The sequence below is a fragment of the Drosophila subpulchrella genome, chromosome X (genome assembly GCF_014743375.2).
Source record: "Drosophila subpulchrella strain 33 F10 #4 breed RU33 chromosome X, RU_Dsub_v1.1 Primary Assembly, whole genome shotgun sequence".
Taxonomy (NCBI): domain Eukaryota; kingdom Metazoa; phylum Arthropoda; class Insecta; order Diptera; family Drosophilidae; genus Drosophila; species Drosophila subpulchrella.
The window spans coordinates 16,359,754-16,375,927 of record NC_050613.1 but is presented as its reverse complement, the minus strand read 5'-3'; the positions used below and the strand labels follow the sequence as shown (position 1 = coordinate 16,375,927).

General features: G+C 41.8%; 6 protein-coding genes across 6 annotated transcripts; 5 read left to right on the top strand and 1 right to left on the bottom strand.

Annotated features, from left to right (window-relative positions):
- Positions 1-324: 324 nt before the first annotated feature.
- On the bottom strand, positions 325-15,976 carry LOC119555866 (synaptic vesicle glycoprotein 2B). The gene is made up of 4 exons (XM_037867519.1): positions 15,385-15,976; positions 2,362-2,886; positions 1,105-1,761; positions 325-1,043 (listed from the first exon to the last, which is right to left on the bottom strand). Exons 1-4 carry the CDS (start codon positions 15,425-15,427, stop codon positions 634-636), a joined length of 1,635 nt encoding a protein of 544 aa, XP_037723447.1. The 5' UTR covers positions 15,428-15,976; the 3' UTR covers positions 325-633.
- Positions 3,627-12,687, top strand: LOC119555870. The gene is made up of 2 exons (XM_037867523.1): positions 3,627-3,934; positions 12,550-12,687. The coding sequence occupies exon 1, from the start codon at positions 3,634-3,636 to the stop codon at positions 3,904-3,906; it is 273 nt and encodes a 90-aa protein (XP_037723451.1). The 5' UTR covers positions 3,627-3,633; the 3' UTR covers positions 3,907-3,934; positions 12,550-12,687.
- On the top strand, positions 4,980-12,567 carry LOC119555872. The gene is made up of 2 exons (XM_037867524.1): positions 4,980-5,421; positions 12,550-12,567. The coding sequence occupies exon 1, from the start codon at positions 5,108-5,110 to the stop codon at positions 5,351-5,353; it is 246 nt and encodes an 81-aa protein (XP_037723452.1). The 5' UTR covers positions 4,980-5,107; the 3' UTR covers positions 5,354-5,421; positions 12,550-12,567.
- Positions 6,755-12,687, top strand: LOC119555868. Its single transcript, XM_037867521.1, has 2 exons — positions 6,755-7,338; positions 12,550-12,687. The coding sequence occupies exon 1, from the start codon at positions 6,830-6,832 to the stop codon at positions 7,265-7,267; it is 438 nt and encodes a 145-aa protein (XP_037723449.1). The 5' UTR covers positions 6,755-6,829; the 3' UTR covers positions 7,268-7,338; positions 12,550-12,687.
- On the top strand, positions 9,498-12,534 carry LOC119555869 (putative transmembrane protein INAFM2). The gene has a single exon (XM_037867522.1). The coding sequence runs from the start codon at positions 10,168-10,170 to the stop codon at positions 10,474-10,476; it is 309 nt and encodes a 102-aa protein (XP_037723450.1). The 5' UTR covers positions 9,498-10,167; the 3' UTR covers positions 10,477-12,534.
- LOC119555867 lies at positions 12,573-13,663 on the top strand. Its single transcript, XM_037867520.1, has one exon. The coding sequence runs from the start codon at positions 12,660-12,662 to the stop codon at positions 13,404-13,406; it is 747 nt and encodes a 248-aa protein (XP_037723448.1). The 5' UTR covers positions 12,573-12,659; the 3' UTR covers positions 13,407-13,663.
- Positions 15,977-16,174: the final 198 nt, after the last annotated feature.

Here is a 16,174-nt window from a genome sequence, read left to right as displayed (position 1 = left end):
ATGCGTGGAATGTTAATGCAGCTACTTCTCCTTGTGCCTGTTGCCTCGGTGACAACATCCATCGCCACTGGCGGAGGAATGGGCACAAACATTTACCTAATCCATTTCCCATTTCCAAGGCGACTGCTCGCGTTCCCGTTCTCGATTCCTTACCCATTTGGGTGTAACTTGGATGGGTTTGATATTCCTGTTTCACCACTCATAAATATCAGGGGCTAACCCACACACATAGTTCAATCCAAAATTTAAATTTAAATTCAAAATCAAATGTTGTATATCATGAGTTAATAATACACTTACAAATAGAAGTACTTCTGGATCTTATTATGTTAAATGATATTTATTAATTCCTTAATACCAGACAAACCAATAGAAGCCAACATACTTAATACTTCCTAAGGTCAGTTGGGAATAAATACATATTTAATAAAATAAAAAAAAATAATACCTATAACAAAGTACTTATAATATCTACAGGTATACATCAGTTGTATGCTGTTAATAGATAGGTTAAAAAAAAGAAAAGGATGTTTAAGAGTAGAAGATAACATTTTAAAGTTGCCATAAAATGTGTTTAGGTGTATTTTCCTGGACACCTTTTGAAGAAGCCTCTTTGCTTAGCTAAACCTAGTCCTACTTGGAGTTAATAGCGAATATGGGACTCGTGGTGGCGGCCACGATTGCCTTCGCTGTGGCGGTGGGCTTCTTCTGTCTGGTGGGGGACTTCTCCGGCAGGAGGTAGCCCAGGGAGCAGAGGAGCACTACGAGGGCCAGCAGGGCCCAGAAGACGTTATCGCAGCTGGCGAAGAGCAGGCGCCCAAGGAGATTGCTGCCCATCACGGCACCCAGTCGACCCACCATCATGATGAAGCACATGCCCATGGCGTTGATGTGCGTCGGATAGAACTCCATGGCAATGGTGCTCACTAGGCCACCGCAATTGCCGATGGCCATCACAATGGTCAGGGCGATCACCACCAGGGCGAACTGCTCCACATAGTGCAGGGCCACCAAGAAAATAATGGTCAGCACCATCCAGGCCACTGTAACGGGGGACAAAGTTATAAAAAAAACACCCATCCACTTTTCTGTGGGGCTACTCACTCAGCAGATTCTTCTTGCCTATGTAGTCGATGATGTAGGCAAAGAGCAGGTAGATCATCACAAAGCAGGCTCCAATGATGATCATCACCTGGTACGTGGAGGTGTCCACATCCACGGAGCAGCTCGCCGAATCATCCCGCGACCCCGAGTCCACTTTAAAGTCCTGCAGGACATCGCAGAGCAGGGTATCGTTGCCATTGCGTGTGCCCAGCTCATCCAGGATGGTGGGGAACCACATGAAGATGCCCTGGGCCAGGAAATACATAAGGAACTGAATGCAGCAGATGTTAAGGGTGTGCCACAGTCGCTGGCGATGGAAGAGCGGCACTGTCTGGTGCCAAACGAGACGCACTGCATCGAGGAAGCCATGGACATCGGACAAGCTGGCGCCACCGCTTTCCAGGGCCACTTCCTTGACCGGATATTCAGCGGGATCTTTGCCGGAGTTCGTGGCGAAGATGGAGCGCAGGATTTCCAGCGACTGATCGCCTCGTCCCTGGACCAGCAGATATTTGGGTGTTTCGGGAAGAGTGCTGATCCCCACCAGGGCCAGCAGGGAAACCGAGACGTTGGCCAGGAGCAGGACACGCCAGGACGAGAAGCGCATGCCAAGGACAATGGTCTCGATACGCAACGGCAGTATTCCAATAGCCATGGCTGCACAAACATTAGTGATGGTAAAAAAATAAATCAAAATTTAAAATCAAAATGGGTATTGAAAGCGTAAGCTAGGAAAACAGTGCGTATGCTTTATGTCACAGAGAAATATGTGCAATAAAATCAAGTATACGACAGGTCATGCAGTACAAAATGGTGGTTCAAATCTGATATAAAATAACCCCAATACTTTGTTTACGTGTTTATGCGATGCCTATTTCATGGAATCATTTCATGAAATAAAGAAATAAAAGCATAAATACATTGTTTTCTTATAAAATACTTCGAAGCAAAGGGTTATCTCTTCTAGCTATTGTATCTATATGAACAACAAACAAACTTATAATAATTGCCACACAAATTGCTAGAGTTTTTAATTTACTTTTGTCATTTTAGCTGTCTAAAAGTATGCAGTGAATAAATTATGGTCGTCTTTCTGAATGAATGCATTGTACTTCTGAATTTATAATATATTGTTGCATACTTTTAGACACCTTAAATAACATTTTAAAGTGATTCCAGACATACATACACCCCAGTATACATATATTTTAAGCACCTTGTAGAGCCCTACAATGTTCTACCTGTAAGAACACTCACCTGGAGCAAAGATCATGGCCATGCAGAGGAATCCGGAGAGCAGGGTCACATGCCTGACCCTCGAGCCATTGCCATGGAACTCGCCGCACAAGCTGAAGACGCACGCCTGTCCGCCGGAAATGAAGAAGCCCGTCAGGAAGCGGAACACGATCAGCATCCAGATGTTCACCGAGAAACCGGAAACGATCGAGCACACGGAGCTGAGGCACAGGGCGTACTTCAAGGTGGTGGCCCGGCCCCAGGTGTCCGCCAGGAAGCCCATGGCATGGGAGCTGAGGACGACGCCCAGGAAGCCGGCGGAAGCCAGGATGCCCTGCTGGTCCAGCGTCGGCTGGAGGTCGCACTTCATCTGGTTCATGATCAGGCTCACGCCCATGATCTCCACCATCACGCCCATGAAGCACAGTCCGCAGATCAGCAGCAATTTGTAGTGGAAACGGCCCACTCCAGTCAGCGTGATGGCCTCCTCGAAGGTGTGTGGCCGCGGCTTCACCGAAAGGTTCTCCTCCCGGTCCCCAGAAATGGCTATTTTACACGGAGAGAAAATATGGTTATTAGGGCAAACAATTTAAAGAAGATCGGTCTAGAAATGTTGTGAAAACAGCAATTATATATGAAACATGAGTGTGCCTTTACTCTATAAAGCACTACCCAAGCAAACTAAATAAACAAAATATCTATGTATCTGGACAAAAAACCTTTATTTAAGTGTATCAACTTAAATGCCCTTACCCATAAATCATTATAAGGAATTACATTTAATTTAATAAAATTTAAAGTAATTAATAATTAATAATAATTTAATAAAACTTAAAATAATTCATATACGTGTACAATGTACAATGTACATAGATATCAGCACCCAACTTTAAAGTCTTTATGTATTAATCATTGGGAAGTACTAAATTGAATAAAGTATAAATTATTTAAATAGAGTTTTTAAATTAATAATAATTTTATCTAAATGCATGCCGTTAAAAAAATAGTACAGAATAATTCTTCCGTACTTTAAATATATTGTTGCATACTTTTAGACAGCTTGATATTTGATTTGATTCTTCTGATTGTACATAACTTTAGTACAAATTTGCTGGGGACCATTTATATCTACAATTAGTTAGATTACATTCACAGACTTTTTTCAGTGAACACATCAAGGCGGATCAGTCAATCACAGTCTTTTAATAGGAAGCCCTAGAGTTTATGGAATAATTAAAGTTCCCCTTAAATAGCTCGTATTGCAATCAATCCCAGTCCAGTTGCCTTTTAATCATGGCCTCAGCCGCTTTGGACTTGGGGAACAAATCGGTGGACATCCCGGACGACGTTCGCCTGCCCCAGGAGCAGCCCCCCTCGCCCTTCTTCGAATCGAAGACCTTCCGCCTGATCTCGATATTTCTGTATCTGGGCGGGATCAGTGGCCTGGGCATGGTGCTGGCCCTATACTATCTCATGTTCTTCGACTCCAGCATGCCGGACATCCACCTCAAGTTCCCCGTATCCATTGGAGGCCATCCAGTGCAGAAGGTGCACGAGTACCAGTGACCATTTGGCCATTTGACCCATCCAGGTGGTAAGTACGAGTGCAAGTACCTTCTCATTTGAAAAGGGGGGTTGGGGGGCAGACTGCGGCTAATTGGATTTGGGAATGCTAGCAAAGGCGGGAAAAGAATGCACCAGCCTTAGGCTCGCCTAGTAAGTTACCTCGAATATGGTATATTCCTGATTTTATTTCAAAATGTGTACACAAAAATGTATATTATCATTATTTGCAAAGAAAATATATTATATCGTTGGTTTATTCTTACAAATGTTCATCGAAAAGTAACACTGCATTAAAAAATGTAGTATATATAGTAATCTTATATATATCAATGCACATCAGAGTTATAATACAATTAATTTGAGCAGTAGAAAGTAAAGCCAGTTAACACGGGGGCCAAAAATATTTTTATTTAAAAGAGCTTTCCAGAATATTAGAAGTAACTTCCGAAAACGTAGCGATGAACAGTCTCTTGGAACTTTATTTGATCAAAGAACCTGCAAGTCAATCTATTGCCAATAGAGGGTATAAATACTCATCTGGTGTATTCTAAGTCTCAATTCATGGAAGTTCGAGTTGGTCAGTGATATAACTAGCTCTATATCTAGCTCTATAAACCTTCAAATTCGTCTATGCCCTCTCCACAGACACGCTATCCATCACCATCGTCACTTGCATTTCCTTGACCAAACATGAATATAGAATCTACATACGGCCAGTATAAGTAGACTAGACCACAGAACTGAAAATAACGACAAGGAATGAAGTGAAGAGGGTTGGAATCGGGATTGGAGGAGTGACGACGACGACGACGACAACGATGGCGGGAAATCAAACCGGGTCAAGTGGTCGTCAAAGAACGCAGCACGTGATGGGGGATCTGGTTGGGCCTGGGGTCTGGTACTTGAGCACTACGCGTAGTGCAACTGGCGAATCTTATTAGCGTGGCCCCCAAGACGATGCCCCCTCCTTTGGGGCCCAACCCCCAAAGAAACCGCAAAAAACATTCGAGCGGAATGCGAAAACCGAGGAAGAAGAGCAGAAAAAGAAACAGAACCAAAGACCAGATCCCCGGACAGTTGTGTTCAGTTCGTCCGAAGCGACGGTTACGGTTCGATTTTGCCACCATTTATAAAGAACTATTTTTTCGGAACTTCCGAGAGTGAGTCTACAGAGGAAAGACAGCTAGTAAGAGAGCACAGAATGAGCGCTCCATCGGGTATGTTGTCCAACCTGGCCGAGGTGGTCAAGGAGGCCAAGGATGAGGAGATCCAGGTGCCCAAGTCCAATGACTTCTTCGAGTCGAAGGCCTTCCGCCTGCTCACCCTGGTGCTCTACATGGGCGGCGTGAGCGGCATGGGTCTCACCCTGGCGGTCTACTACCTGTTCATCTGGGACTCGCGAATGCCGCCGCTGCCCGTGTTCAAGCACACGCATCCAATTGGCTAGGATCAGGTGGCCAGAAAAACAGCCGCCAACCGTATTGTTCTCCCATCGACATCAGTGACCAGATTCGGGTGAGTGGTCGCGTGGAACTGAGCCCTACCGTTTTGAGGTCTTTTCCTTTTGTGCCAGTGCTGTCAGCCTAGCTACTCTGTCCGTAATTACTATATCGGAATTACTATATCATAGGTGGTGGTATATATACCAAAAATATCCCTTAGTTGTTTTAACTACGCCACAAAAATCAAAAGTGATTTTAAATCTTTTCTAACGGCTCGAAAAAGTATGCTATAAAAATTTTTACGTTTCTTTATCTAAGATTTCCATTAAAACTTCACCAGGCCCAGTTATTATATCGGAATTACTATATCTTAGGTGTTAAATATACCAAAAATATCCCTTGTGTTTTTTAAATACGCCACAAAAATCAAAAGTGATTTCAAATCTTTGCTAAAGGCTCGAAAAGTATGCTATGAAGTTGTTTACATTTCTTTATCTAAGGGTTCCATTCAATACAATTTTTTCTATACGTATATACATTAGTTTACCCAAGGGCAATCAGCAGATTTTTTGGGTGTTAGCATCGAAACATTTACTTATATCTGTACTATGTAAAGTTCTGGCTGTCATACATGTCGTATGAGTTACTTTTATGGAAACCTTAACGACGTTTTGTAAGGTGTTATTCTCAAAAAAAACGAACTGTAATTTTTGAATACATTTTTTGAATACGTTTATCTAACATTTAAAGTATCATGTCATTTTTTCGGACCACCCAACATTACATACTTAATTGTGCATGTATTGATTATAGAAAACATTTTAAAGTGTATAATATAAAATAGGTTGCGAAAGAGGTTTATTTATCAGTTGAATTTCCTTTTGTAGCCATTAGGTTCACAATTCAATCAACAACAAATTAAATTCCATGAAATGAAGCTTGTTTTATTAAATTATAATTTGTTCAATTAGTGACAATGGATTATAATCAGATAATTATCTGCCAAAGCCAGGAATAATTGAATTTTATTACCTTTTTTTTTTTGCAATTAATAGCAGGCCTTGCTTACATTTACAAACGATAGCAAAAATTCTTTAATCTCCTTTGTGGACATCAATGCTTAAATATTTTCGATTTGACAATATTTTTGTGGTTGGATCCGAGACCGCAAAAGAGGTTTTCATTTAGCAAAAACTGTCAACACTGTTGTGGGTTCGCTTTGGGGGCTTAATTAGCCGCCGTGGCCGATATCAAAAGTTGACAGCCAGGCACAAAACTAATCCGCTTTGCTACGTGCCACTAAATCGCAGAGTTGGAACCATCCATTCCCTATCTATCTATTCCATTCCATTCCATCATCCATTTTGGAGGGGGATATGCCGTCATTCGAGTGATTTTGATTTAATCGTGGTGGCGACATCAAATCAGTAGTTGCCACATCGCGAAGTGGACTGGCACGTCTAGAGATATATACATTCGTGATGTCCGCTCCGGCGGAATCCACAAGAGTGGGCCTGGGAAATGCGGCCAGTATGGCGAATCTGGCCAAGATTGTCAATCTCATTGAATCAAATGTGAGGGCAGAGGAGGAGACGGAGGTGGGCGAAGAAACCGCAAAGGGATCAAGCGGAACAGGAACCGGAACCGGAGGTGGCAGCAGCGTGCGCCTGGCCAGCAGCAGTGCTCCGCGGCGAAGTGCCTGTGCCACATCGTATGTGCCCAAGTCGCCGCAGGTGGAGGAGATTGTGTTCGCCGAGCCCACGTGCACCGAGCGATTTGCCCGATACTTCGTGATCGTCATCTACCTGTGCGGCCTCTGCTGCCTGGGATTCTTTCTGTCCATCTACCACATCTTCTTCTGGGACTCCCGCATGCCGCCCGTCTACAAGGGCCAAAAGAAGGGACCTGCCTTTGGCTAACCGCGGGGAGTTATCCGTTCACTCGATTCACCAAAGTAATTCCAACTAAGAGAAGCGTACTTTCATATTTGGTAAGAAATTGACAATCGGAGGTGCCACACAAATCAAAAGGGACTTAAAATCACTATTAAAGTCATTTTAGGTGTCTAAAAGTAGGCAACAATATATTTTACACTCAGAAGTACACATATTTTATTCGAAAAGATGTATATCCTTTCTATGTTGCATACTTTTAGACAGATAAAAGTACATTTAAAAGTGATTATAGTGACTATATCAAAATTGTGTTGTTTTTGAAGAAAAAGCTCTTTTGGTGAAAATTCCTTATAAAGGAATAACAAAACTGTAGAGGAGTTCACTTTTTCCACACTCCAACTGATAATTTTCAAACAAATTGGCCAATAACTAATCATTAAAAACACTATTTTGGGGAAAAATTCAAATGATTCTTTAAATGACATGTATAAAAATTACAGAATTCAAAACAAATTTTCACGCTTTAAAGAACTATATTCGAATTGGCATTATAATTGTATTTTCATTCATAAATATTGATTATAACCATAACTATATATTTACTGAAGCTTTGCTGGGAAAGGAAATCCAATTATTTCTGGTTATTACACTTAATATGAAGCCAATAACTTGCCTGCCCACGTATTTGCTCGAGACATGCCATAAGTTCTTATTAAGTTGATATATCTACATACCTCCCCATCTCGACCGTTTTGGTTTTGGCTCAAAAAGTTTTCGCCCAACCAAAGTTTAAGTTTAATTATGTGTATCCAACGCTGTAACATGCATGTACGGGGATAAGTTTTCCCTCGTTCGTTGGCCACAGCCCCTCAAGTTATCCCTTCGTTCCAGCTGCCCGAGCTGCTTAATCAGCTTTGTCTGCACATAAGTAAGCAGATGGATAAACCATCCTTAAGCTTGGGGGTGATGGGGGCTAAATGGCTGGCGGGGGAACGGAAATGGGAAACGCTATAGGCCGGGTCCAAAACATTTTCGAGGCCAGCACAGACGGAGGGGAAAGAGAAGGGCTTCACCTGGGCACGTTGGCGAATTAAACTCCTTGAAGAAACAAATGCAACAATACCGCTAGGAAAATGCATGTGAAATGGTGGGAGTGTGGCCTACATCCTGGCCCACATGATGAATTTGCATTTAAGTGCAAGTACAGTCGAGCTTGGCTAGTTGAAACTTGCCCGAGTAGAGTTTTCTGGAACTTTCCTCTAAATAACGAAAACTGATTCAAAATAATACATAAATATTTCGTTGAAATGCTTACCTTACAACTATTTTAAACTCTATTAGGTATTTTTTTTTTTGGAAATGAAAAAAATTGTTAAATTGGTGTCTAAGAAAATATGAAATACACATATTATTAAAACACTAAACTTATGTACATACATATATTAAAACCGAATAATATTTTACAGAGTAATTGGTTGTAGGAGTAGGAGATGTTATGGAACACACATACCAATTTTTTTTATGTGGTTTTCCTAGCATACTTTTGGGAATCGAAGTCCTTTGTTCCTTTATTGGAAGTTCACCTGTACATACGTATATGTGGGTGTGTGCATGGATATCTCTTTTCTCAGCACATTGTGTGTGTGTGTGTGAGGAGCTTATACAACAAAATCAATGGCCAACATTGCAATAGCATTCGGTCCTCTCACTCGCACGCCTGCATTTCGATTCGCCGAGCACTGCACTCGTTCCGCTCTCTTTTCGCACGCTCTCCTTTCGCTCTCTCGGCTTGTCCTAGTGACCCAGTTGCAGTTTGTTAACCCCCCGAAGGCAACGGAAAACGAAGGTGTGCGCGGCGGGTTAAAGGTGGACGGTGGAATGGGCGGGGCAGCGAAAGTTTGGACGTCCTTCGCGCCACCTGCGAAGGTTGCTGTCAAAGCCAGCAGTGCCCCGCACCACCCCCAAACGCCCCCCCATGAAAATTGCACAATATTTTCATCTCGTTTTGGAAATTTTTTCTCCAATCGCCTAGACATTTGATTGGCATTGGGAAATATTGAAATATTGCAAAATTAATTCAAGCGCGTATTTTAATTTCCGCATGTGAGTCAGTTGTATACAGGGGTGGGGCTTCAGGGGGTTAAGGCTGCGGGGGAGTGGGAACTGCACTTGACACACAATAAGCGGCAACGTGCCGACGTGCGGTTTGTTTTTGTTTCGGCCGCCTTTTTGTTTTCATTTCGCCTTCAAGGAATGCCATCGAAAAAAACAACAACACAAGTAACAACAACGAGCGTGGGCAGCCGAAAATTGAAATGTGCGCGAGCGAGAGAGATGGATGATTTTATGAATGAAATTAAAAACGAAGATCGCTAATGCAACGGTAAATGGTAAACTCCCCGAGCCGAAGTTGTCACGAAGGTGGGACGGTGGACGAAAGGGACGAGAGGAGAGTCGCTCTCGCACGAAGGAGAAATTCAAAAGCACGATGGCGAAAAACGGTACCGTAGAAAACTCCTGCCGAAATCTCTCTCTGTGCTCTCATTTCGCTTGCACACGTTCGACGCGTCGGTTGGCAGTCAAGTTTTGCGCGCTCTTTTTTTTGTACTTTTAAGCTCGCCACGCATAAACAATAATAAAATAAAATTTATTAAAAAATACTAAGATAAATATATAAAAAGTTGATAACAAAAGAGAAAGGTGGCAAGCTGAAAACCGAAAAGAACTTTGCATTTAACAAACAACAACAAATAATAAGTAGACTATAACGGGACACTGCCAAAAGAAGAATACGAATAAAATAGAACACAAACTAAAACCAACGGGAAGCAAACAAAATCAAGAAGAGGCATCTCTGAACATATCGAAACAATCAAAATAGATATCGAAATCCAAATCGAATCAAAAATTCAAAAAAATCCAAAATGAACTCGAAACACAGTTCGCTGGAGGAGAAAGTGAAACTGCCGCCTACGGAGACAATAAGCCGCTGCTACCAGCCGCAGCAGAGCAACCGCAAGGTCATCCGCATCCTGACCGTCGCCGTCTATGTCCTCTGCGTTTCGCTGGCGGCCATCATGCTCTCCCTGTACTACATCTTCATCTGGGACCCCACCATCCGGCCCTTTGTCACCAAGGCCACGCATTGCGGTAAGGCGGGTAATCAGCCGGGTGAGACCCGCATTCCACAACTACTCATCCAGGACATTAACTACTCTATCAAAAATCGGTGACCGATGACCAGTTGGTAACCAGTAAGCAGTAACCAGTGACCAGTAACTAAAAGCCCAAAACCAGTGACCAAACCAAAAACCAATCACAGGGCGGACAATTTGCGGTCAGCGGTCAATCTGGGACAAAGGCTACGAATCTAGGCTACGAGAGTTAAGAGCTTCTGGTGGTCGTGGTGGGGGAAGTGGGTTTGGGGCTGGTGGTTGGGCTGCCCATTAGCCGTAAGCCATTTTCGATGGGCTTGGGTGGCTGGCAGGACAGCGATGAACCCTTTTGTCAGCTGCAAAATAAAGTGCTTTTAGAGTAAAGTGCACACTGGGGACAGAGCCAAACTAATTGGCATTTCGTTTTCAAAAGTTGAAAGATAGCAAATTGGGATTTATTGGAAAATAATCAACGTTTTTGAAATCAAATTATGCACTTAGTTATACCACAAAGCTATGTACAATGTACATATATCATTAACATTAATAATGCACTTTTCATCATAGCTTATAAAAGAGTAGAACAAATGACTAAGGACTTAGTTCTTGGATCATAGTTTACAACGATAAAAGTTGCTTTTCAAATACTCAAAAAATCTCTAATAATTAAAAATTATTTAAGAAGGTGTCAATACGTATGCTTTGAATAATTTAACTAAGGATATTCTTAGCGGTGTTATATAAAAACCAAAGTCACTTTTAAAGCAAAAGTACCCAAATTTCTTGGCAACATATCTGAATTGGCAAACTGTTTTCGGGAAGGACGTAAAAAAGACGCCCACATTGTTCCACTAGCTTCGGGTTCAGCTCGTTCCGCCGACATCCTTCCTCTGATTCTTGCCTTTTTGTTCAGTTTTGCAAATCAACTCCAAATTAGGTCAATGGGGTGTCATGCACACGAATACACCCGAACCACCCAGTCCACTTAATCCACCCAGCCACCCACCGCCCCAAACACGCTGGGGTGCAGTTTTCCTCGCTGTATTTTCCATTTGCAGTTTGCAGTTCAATAAATCTAATTTGATGCAATTAAATGCAGAATCTGGGAGCTTAATGAAAGTTATACGGCATAAGAGCAAGCAAATTCGAATTTATGACAGCGAGGATACACTTTGCCAGAGCAAAATGTAAGGCAATATGCTAAGTGTCTGCTTTCAAAGTATCTTGCCTCTTGGAAGGCGGCGTTTCATTCCAATGCTTCTTTTTGAAATTTGATAAAACGCCTGCATAACAAGGCACAAATTCCTACAAGGACGTCTAGAACTGGGAAAAACTGCGGCTTGAAACATGAGCTTACAAGGGCGAATAGAATTATAATAGCTTGTGCAAGTAGTATAAATATTTAAGGCTTTAATAGAGGTACTGACTCGCTAATGATTTGAAATTGTAAAGGTTATCATTAAGGTTATATTATAAGGTTATAATCACGTATGTACATTTTTAAAATTGATATTAAATATTGATGGGTGTTTCAGAAATCGTCTGTATTTGTTCAATCTAATTATATAAAGTTGTTAAGCTGTATTTACAGTTGCAAAAAAAATAATAGCAAATAGCATATTGGTCACAACATTGAAATTATGTTTTTAGTTCTTTTCATTTCAAATAAGGCAGTTTAATTTATTAAAGATATTAAATAATTTCTAGACATTGAGGGACATTTTCTACCTACACTGAAAAAAAATCTTTGAAAAATTCCGAAATCTAGAGCAAATACGATTTCCATATCCATACGTTCCTTAGTATTAATACAAAAATTTGCAACACTGAACAAAATAAAAAAATTGAAAATCGTTTGTAAAAAAAGAAATAGGTTTTTTTATAATCGGCAGCGTTACCTAAGGTAACCCTTTCTGTAACTAAAGTATTTTGAAGTTTTAAATTTAGATGATTCTGTGAAAATTGTACTCGTTCGATAATTGCGCAACAAAATCAATAGGTTTCTTGAGCATTTATTAAGTTTCAATATTGTAATACACTGCTATGAAGTCAGTCATAAAAAGTTTTGAAAAAATTCAAAAAGAAACAACGCAATCACAAACAATCAAAACAATTGTTAAGACTAAACATTTCTTGTTCCCCTCTTTGCAGATAAAATTGTGATACCCGAAAAAATAGCCATTCGCCTCCTGAACTCATCGGAAGTGTCCGCGGAGCAGTTCTACAAGCACATCCTCGAGCAGTACCGCATCCTCAGCCACATGCAGCAGCAACGCCAGCAGATCCTGCAGCGCCAACATCTCCAGCTGCAGCAACTGGAGGCGAACAATCGCTTCCAGGAGGTCTTCGCCACGGCCACCATAATCCAGGCACATCCGCATCCCCATCCGCATCCCAGAGAGCCGCCGAAGAAGCCGCTTTTGGGTCCATATACCCCCATACCCGGAAATATGAGTCATGTGATTGGTGGCGATCAGCAGGGACAAGGCAACATGGACACGGATCCGAATCCGGCACACTTGCCCCTTCTCCTGGACACCTCACCGCCGGCCGATGCCAACGGAATGGGTCACCTGAAGCGGAAGACACACCGGGGTCATTACAAACACCATAGGGCTCGAGCCGGTGGTCAGAAGAAGCTGTCCAGTGCCAACTCGATGGCCAGCTCCACGCCGAGCACTACCAGCGGAGGAGACACCTCTTTGGCCATGGCCACGGCGGCCACTCTGCCACACGGCTATATGGACACACCACTAAATTCGGCGGCCGGAACCATTGTGCAACCACCGCAGCTGCAGCTGTACACCTCGATGCCCATTCCGCTGATCCTGAGTCCCAGCGAGGAGAAGCGTCCTTCGCACCACGCCCACGGACATGCGCACGGCGACAGGCGAGGCGGGGCGCAATCAGGCGGACGACGAAAGACCACGACGGCCTCGGTTTCCGGCTACGAGGCCCAGACCTACCTCAATCCGTTCCTCACCGGCGAGCTGATCTTCGAGAAGTAAGGGATTGAACCATTTAGGGTAGGCCGTGGAGTATTTTTTTTGTAAGCCATATAGAGGGACATACACTACAGTCACAGCCAAGATCGGAAATGGAGATTAGCTCACAGTAAATGGTAAATACCTTCCATACCTGATCATACCTATATCAATGGAGAACTGTTTAGAAGGGCATCACTACTCACAATAATTCAAATACGCATAGTACTGGCATAAGCCAAACGGATATATATTTCAATAAACTTGGTTAGGCTGTTATATATGGATATATTTTCCAAAATTAGAAGCGGTATTAGACATTTCATATTGAAATTTACACAGATATCTCATTTTATACGTAGAATATGTTTGAAATTGAAAAAATTTTTAGATTTATAAAGGGAACTTAGGAACAAGAGTTGTTATCGCTTGGGTTATAGTGTAAATTGAAAGGTAGCTACAGCTAGGAGATTTGACTTGTGCCAGTGCTGAGCTATAATTTGATATATATATACAGAGCCAGGCCCGGCCATATATAGAGGTTAATAGATGTTACGTACTGCAAAAGGATAGTTGAAACCATAGCTAAACTATAGTCGATGTACCAATCACACAACCACTCAACAACACACTCGAAAGGGGCACACACGCATAATACGGGACCCACTTCAGTAGAAAGTCACTCGATATCAGAGATCACGGATCACGAATTCGGATCACACAGGCGGCTCACCTCACCAAGCTCAGCAGCAAACTCACCCCACCTAGGACACTGCTTCCAGGCAGCTAGCGAACGCTACACCAACTACAATAATTAGCCAACCCTAGAGTAACCAGTTTACCAGTAATCAATTACCAGTAACCCATCCAAGAATTATACCCCCTCAACTCGGGGAAGCGGATAAATGTCACTATAATTCAGCATCGGAACGAATCACACTCACACCTCCAAGCCACACGCAATGAGATCTATGTCACTGCCAAATATCGGTTATAGGCAGGTTATTATATATATAACCCATAGGTAATACATCAAATCCAAATTTTCAGCGGGATATCATACTATATCTGCCTGTTCTTATTGCCAGGAAAATTTTGAAAAATATTTTCAGAACGTATCAGTTATAGAAATGATCTTATTAGTCACAACTTCAACATTAAACAAAAGATTTGCACTACAAAGCGGCCTATAAATAATTAGCTGACGTATTACCTATATGCACTTGCTTCGCAAGATAAAACCCGGCGTGCTCAACTCAAGAACAACTATTTGGTTATATATATGGGGCATATAACCGATGTGTGACGTGACATTGGCTCGGTCTATTCACATACGCGAACACTAAATGCAAACCTATCAAAAACGAAATACACTAAGCAAAAAAGCGGGAAAGATAGTTGGAGGAATGTTGAGGAAAGAGAGAGAGAGAAAGAGGAGAGATAGAGATATAGAGAAACTGCATCTGCATCCAAGGACACGAGAATTGAATTCATCAATAATAACATACGTATTAACGATATGCATACGACATAGAATTGAATCTGTAACTGATGGGCATATACCGCATATATATCTTATATACCGCATATATCTTATATATGTATACCACAAAAAACAAAGTCATTTTGGCAATAATAAAGCATAGCAAACGAAAACGTGTCGTGTATCGTCTTTTATTCTAGGTTATAAAAAAAACAAACCATTATAAAAACTAAAAAAAACATAAACGACAGATTGATAAGAAATTGTCAAGTTAATACCAAGGTTTACTTTACCATCACGGATTTTTAACGATTATAGTACTTCATTAAAAATATATATTTTCCATTCTAGACTGGAAGGCTCTTAACAAAAACTAAGTTTTTAAATCACATGTATCACCATATTATCATTTCTACAATTATTCTTAGTTATTTCAGAAATTTTTATGGCAGGATACCATATTACAATCTCACTTTTAACCGTAGAACGCCAGAATAATCTTGTTTTTCTTACACTCACCGAACTCGCTCTCACAATCTATCACATAACCGGAATTATCCATGATGTCCTTGATCTTCGCGTCTGGATATGGATATATATATGCCCCAAATGGGATGAGGATATGTTGCGACTGGCGGCACAGTCCACGGCCAACTGATGAGCTCCGTGGCGATGGGGACTTAAAAGTACGTCCCAGTATCTAGCCGCAGGGGTACGTGCTTCAAAGTCCGAGCGCTATTTTGTTCTGTAAAGCTCTATACGGTAAAACACTCGTAAAACCCGGCGAGAGATATCTGAACCCGCACCAAAAATAAAGACGAAAACAAAAGCTGTAAATCTTAAATAACCTCACCATCTTCCCCAATCTGCAAGTCAGTATCGTGGTGTAAAAGATCTTCGTTCGTGGGCTGGGTAGGCAAGAAGCAAAATCGGTGATAAGGCGGCTAACTAGCCAGCCCCTCTATTGCTATCTGGAACCAACAAACCGTATAGGGAACCGTAAAATAACCCCCTGGGGACTGGATGTCTGAAAGAACTAACTCCCAAAACAGCGTTTCCTTGAGCATAGCAACAGTTTTTATCGGCGCGTGAAGTTCATGCGTAAGTGGGTATTATTTAAAAGGATTAGTGATACAGTGCGGTTCGTAATGTTAAGGATATTAGCAATATTAATAGCTTAGAATAAAATAAAGTTAATTTTAAAATACTAATTCTAAAATACCTACTTTTTGCTTCATACGTCAAATCAAATAATTCCATCCCACTTGTGCCCTAAGGCCCTACAAAATTACAAAACAATAAGACTGAT

Excerpts from the sequence above, each read along its gene's own strand:
- LOC119555868 (XM_037867521.1), top strand. The coding sequence starts at position 6,830 with ATGTCCGCTCCGGCGGAATCCACAAGAGTGGGCCTGGGAAATGCGGCC.
- LOC119555872 (XM_037867524.1), top strand. The coding sequence starts at position 5,108 with ATGAGCGCTCCATCGGGTATGTTGTCCAACCTGGCCGAGGTGGTCAAG.
- LOC119555867 (XM_037867520.1), top strand. The coding sequence starts at position 12,660 with ATGCAGCAGCAACGCCAGCAGATCCTGCAGCGCCAACATCTCCAGCTG.
- LOC119555866 (XM_037867519.1), bottom strand. The coding sequence starts at position 15,427 with ATGGATAATTCCGGTTATGTGATAGATTGTGAGAGCGAGTTCG. Across the intron at positions 2,887-15,384 it reads AGATTGTGAGAGCGAGTTCG|CCATTTCTGGGGACCGGGAG; the intron begins GTGAGTGTAAGA and ends CGTGTAAAATAG. Across the intron at positions 1,044-1,104 it reads AGGCAAGAAGAATCTGCTGA|TGGCCTGGATGGTGCTGACC; the intron begins GTGAGTAGCCCC and ends CCCCCGTTACAG.
- LOC119555869 (XM_037867522.1), top strand. The coding sequence starts at position 10,168 with ATGAACTCGAAACACAGTTCGCTGGAGGAGAAAGTGAAACTGCCGCCT.
- LOC119555870 (XM_037867523.1), top strand. The coding sequence starts at position 3,634 with ATGGCCTCAGCCGCTTTGGACTTGGGGAACAAATCGGTGGACATCCCG.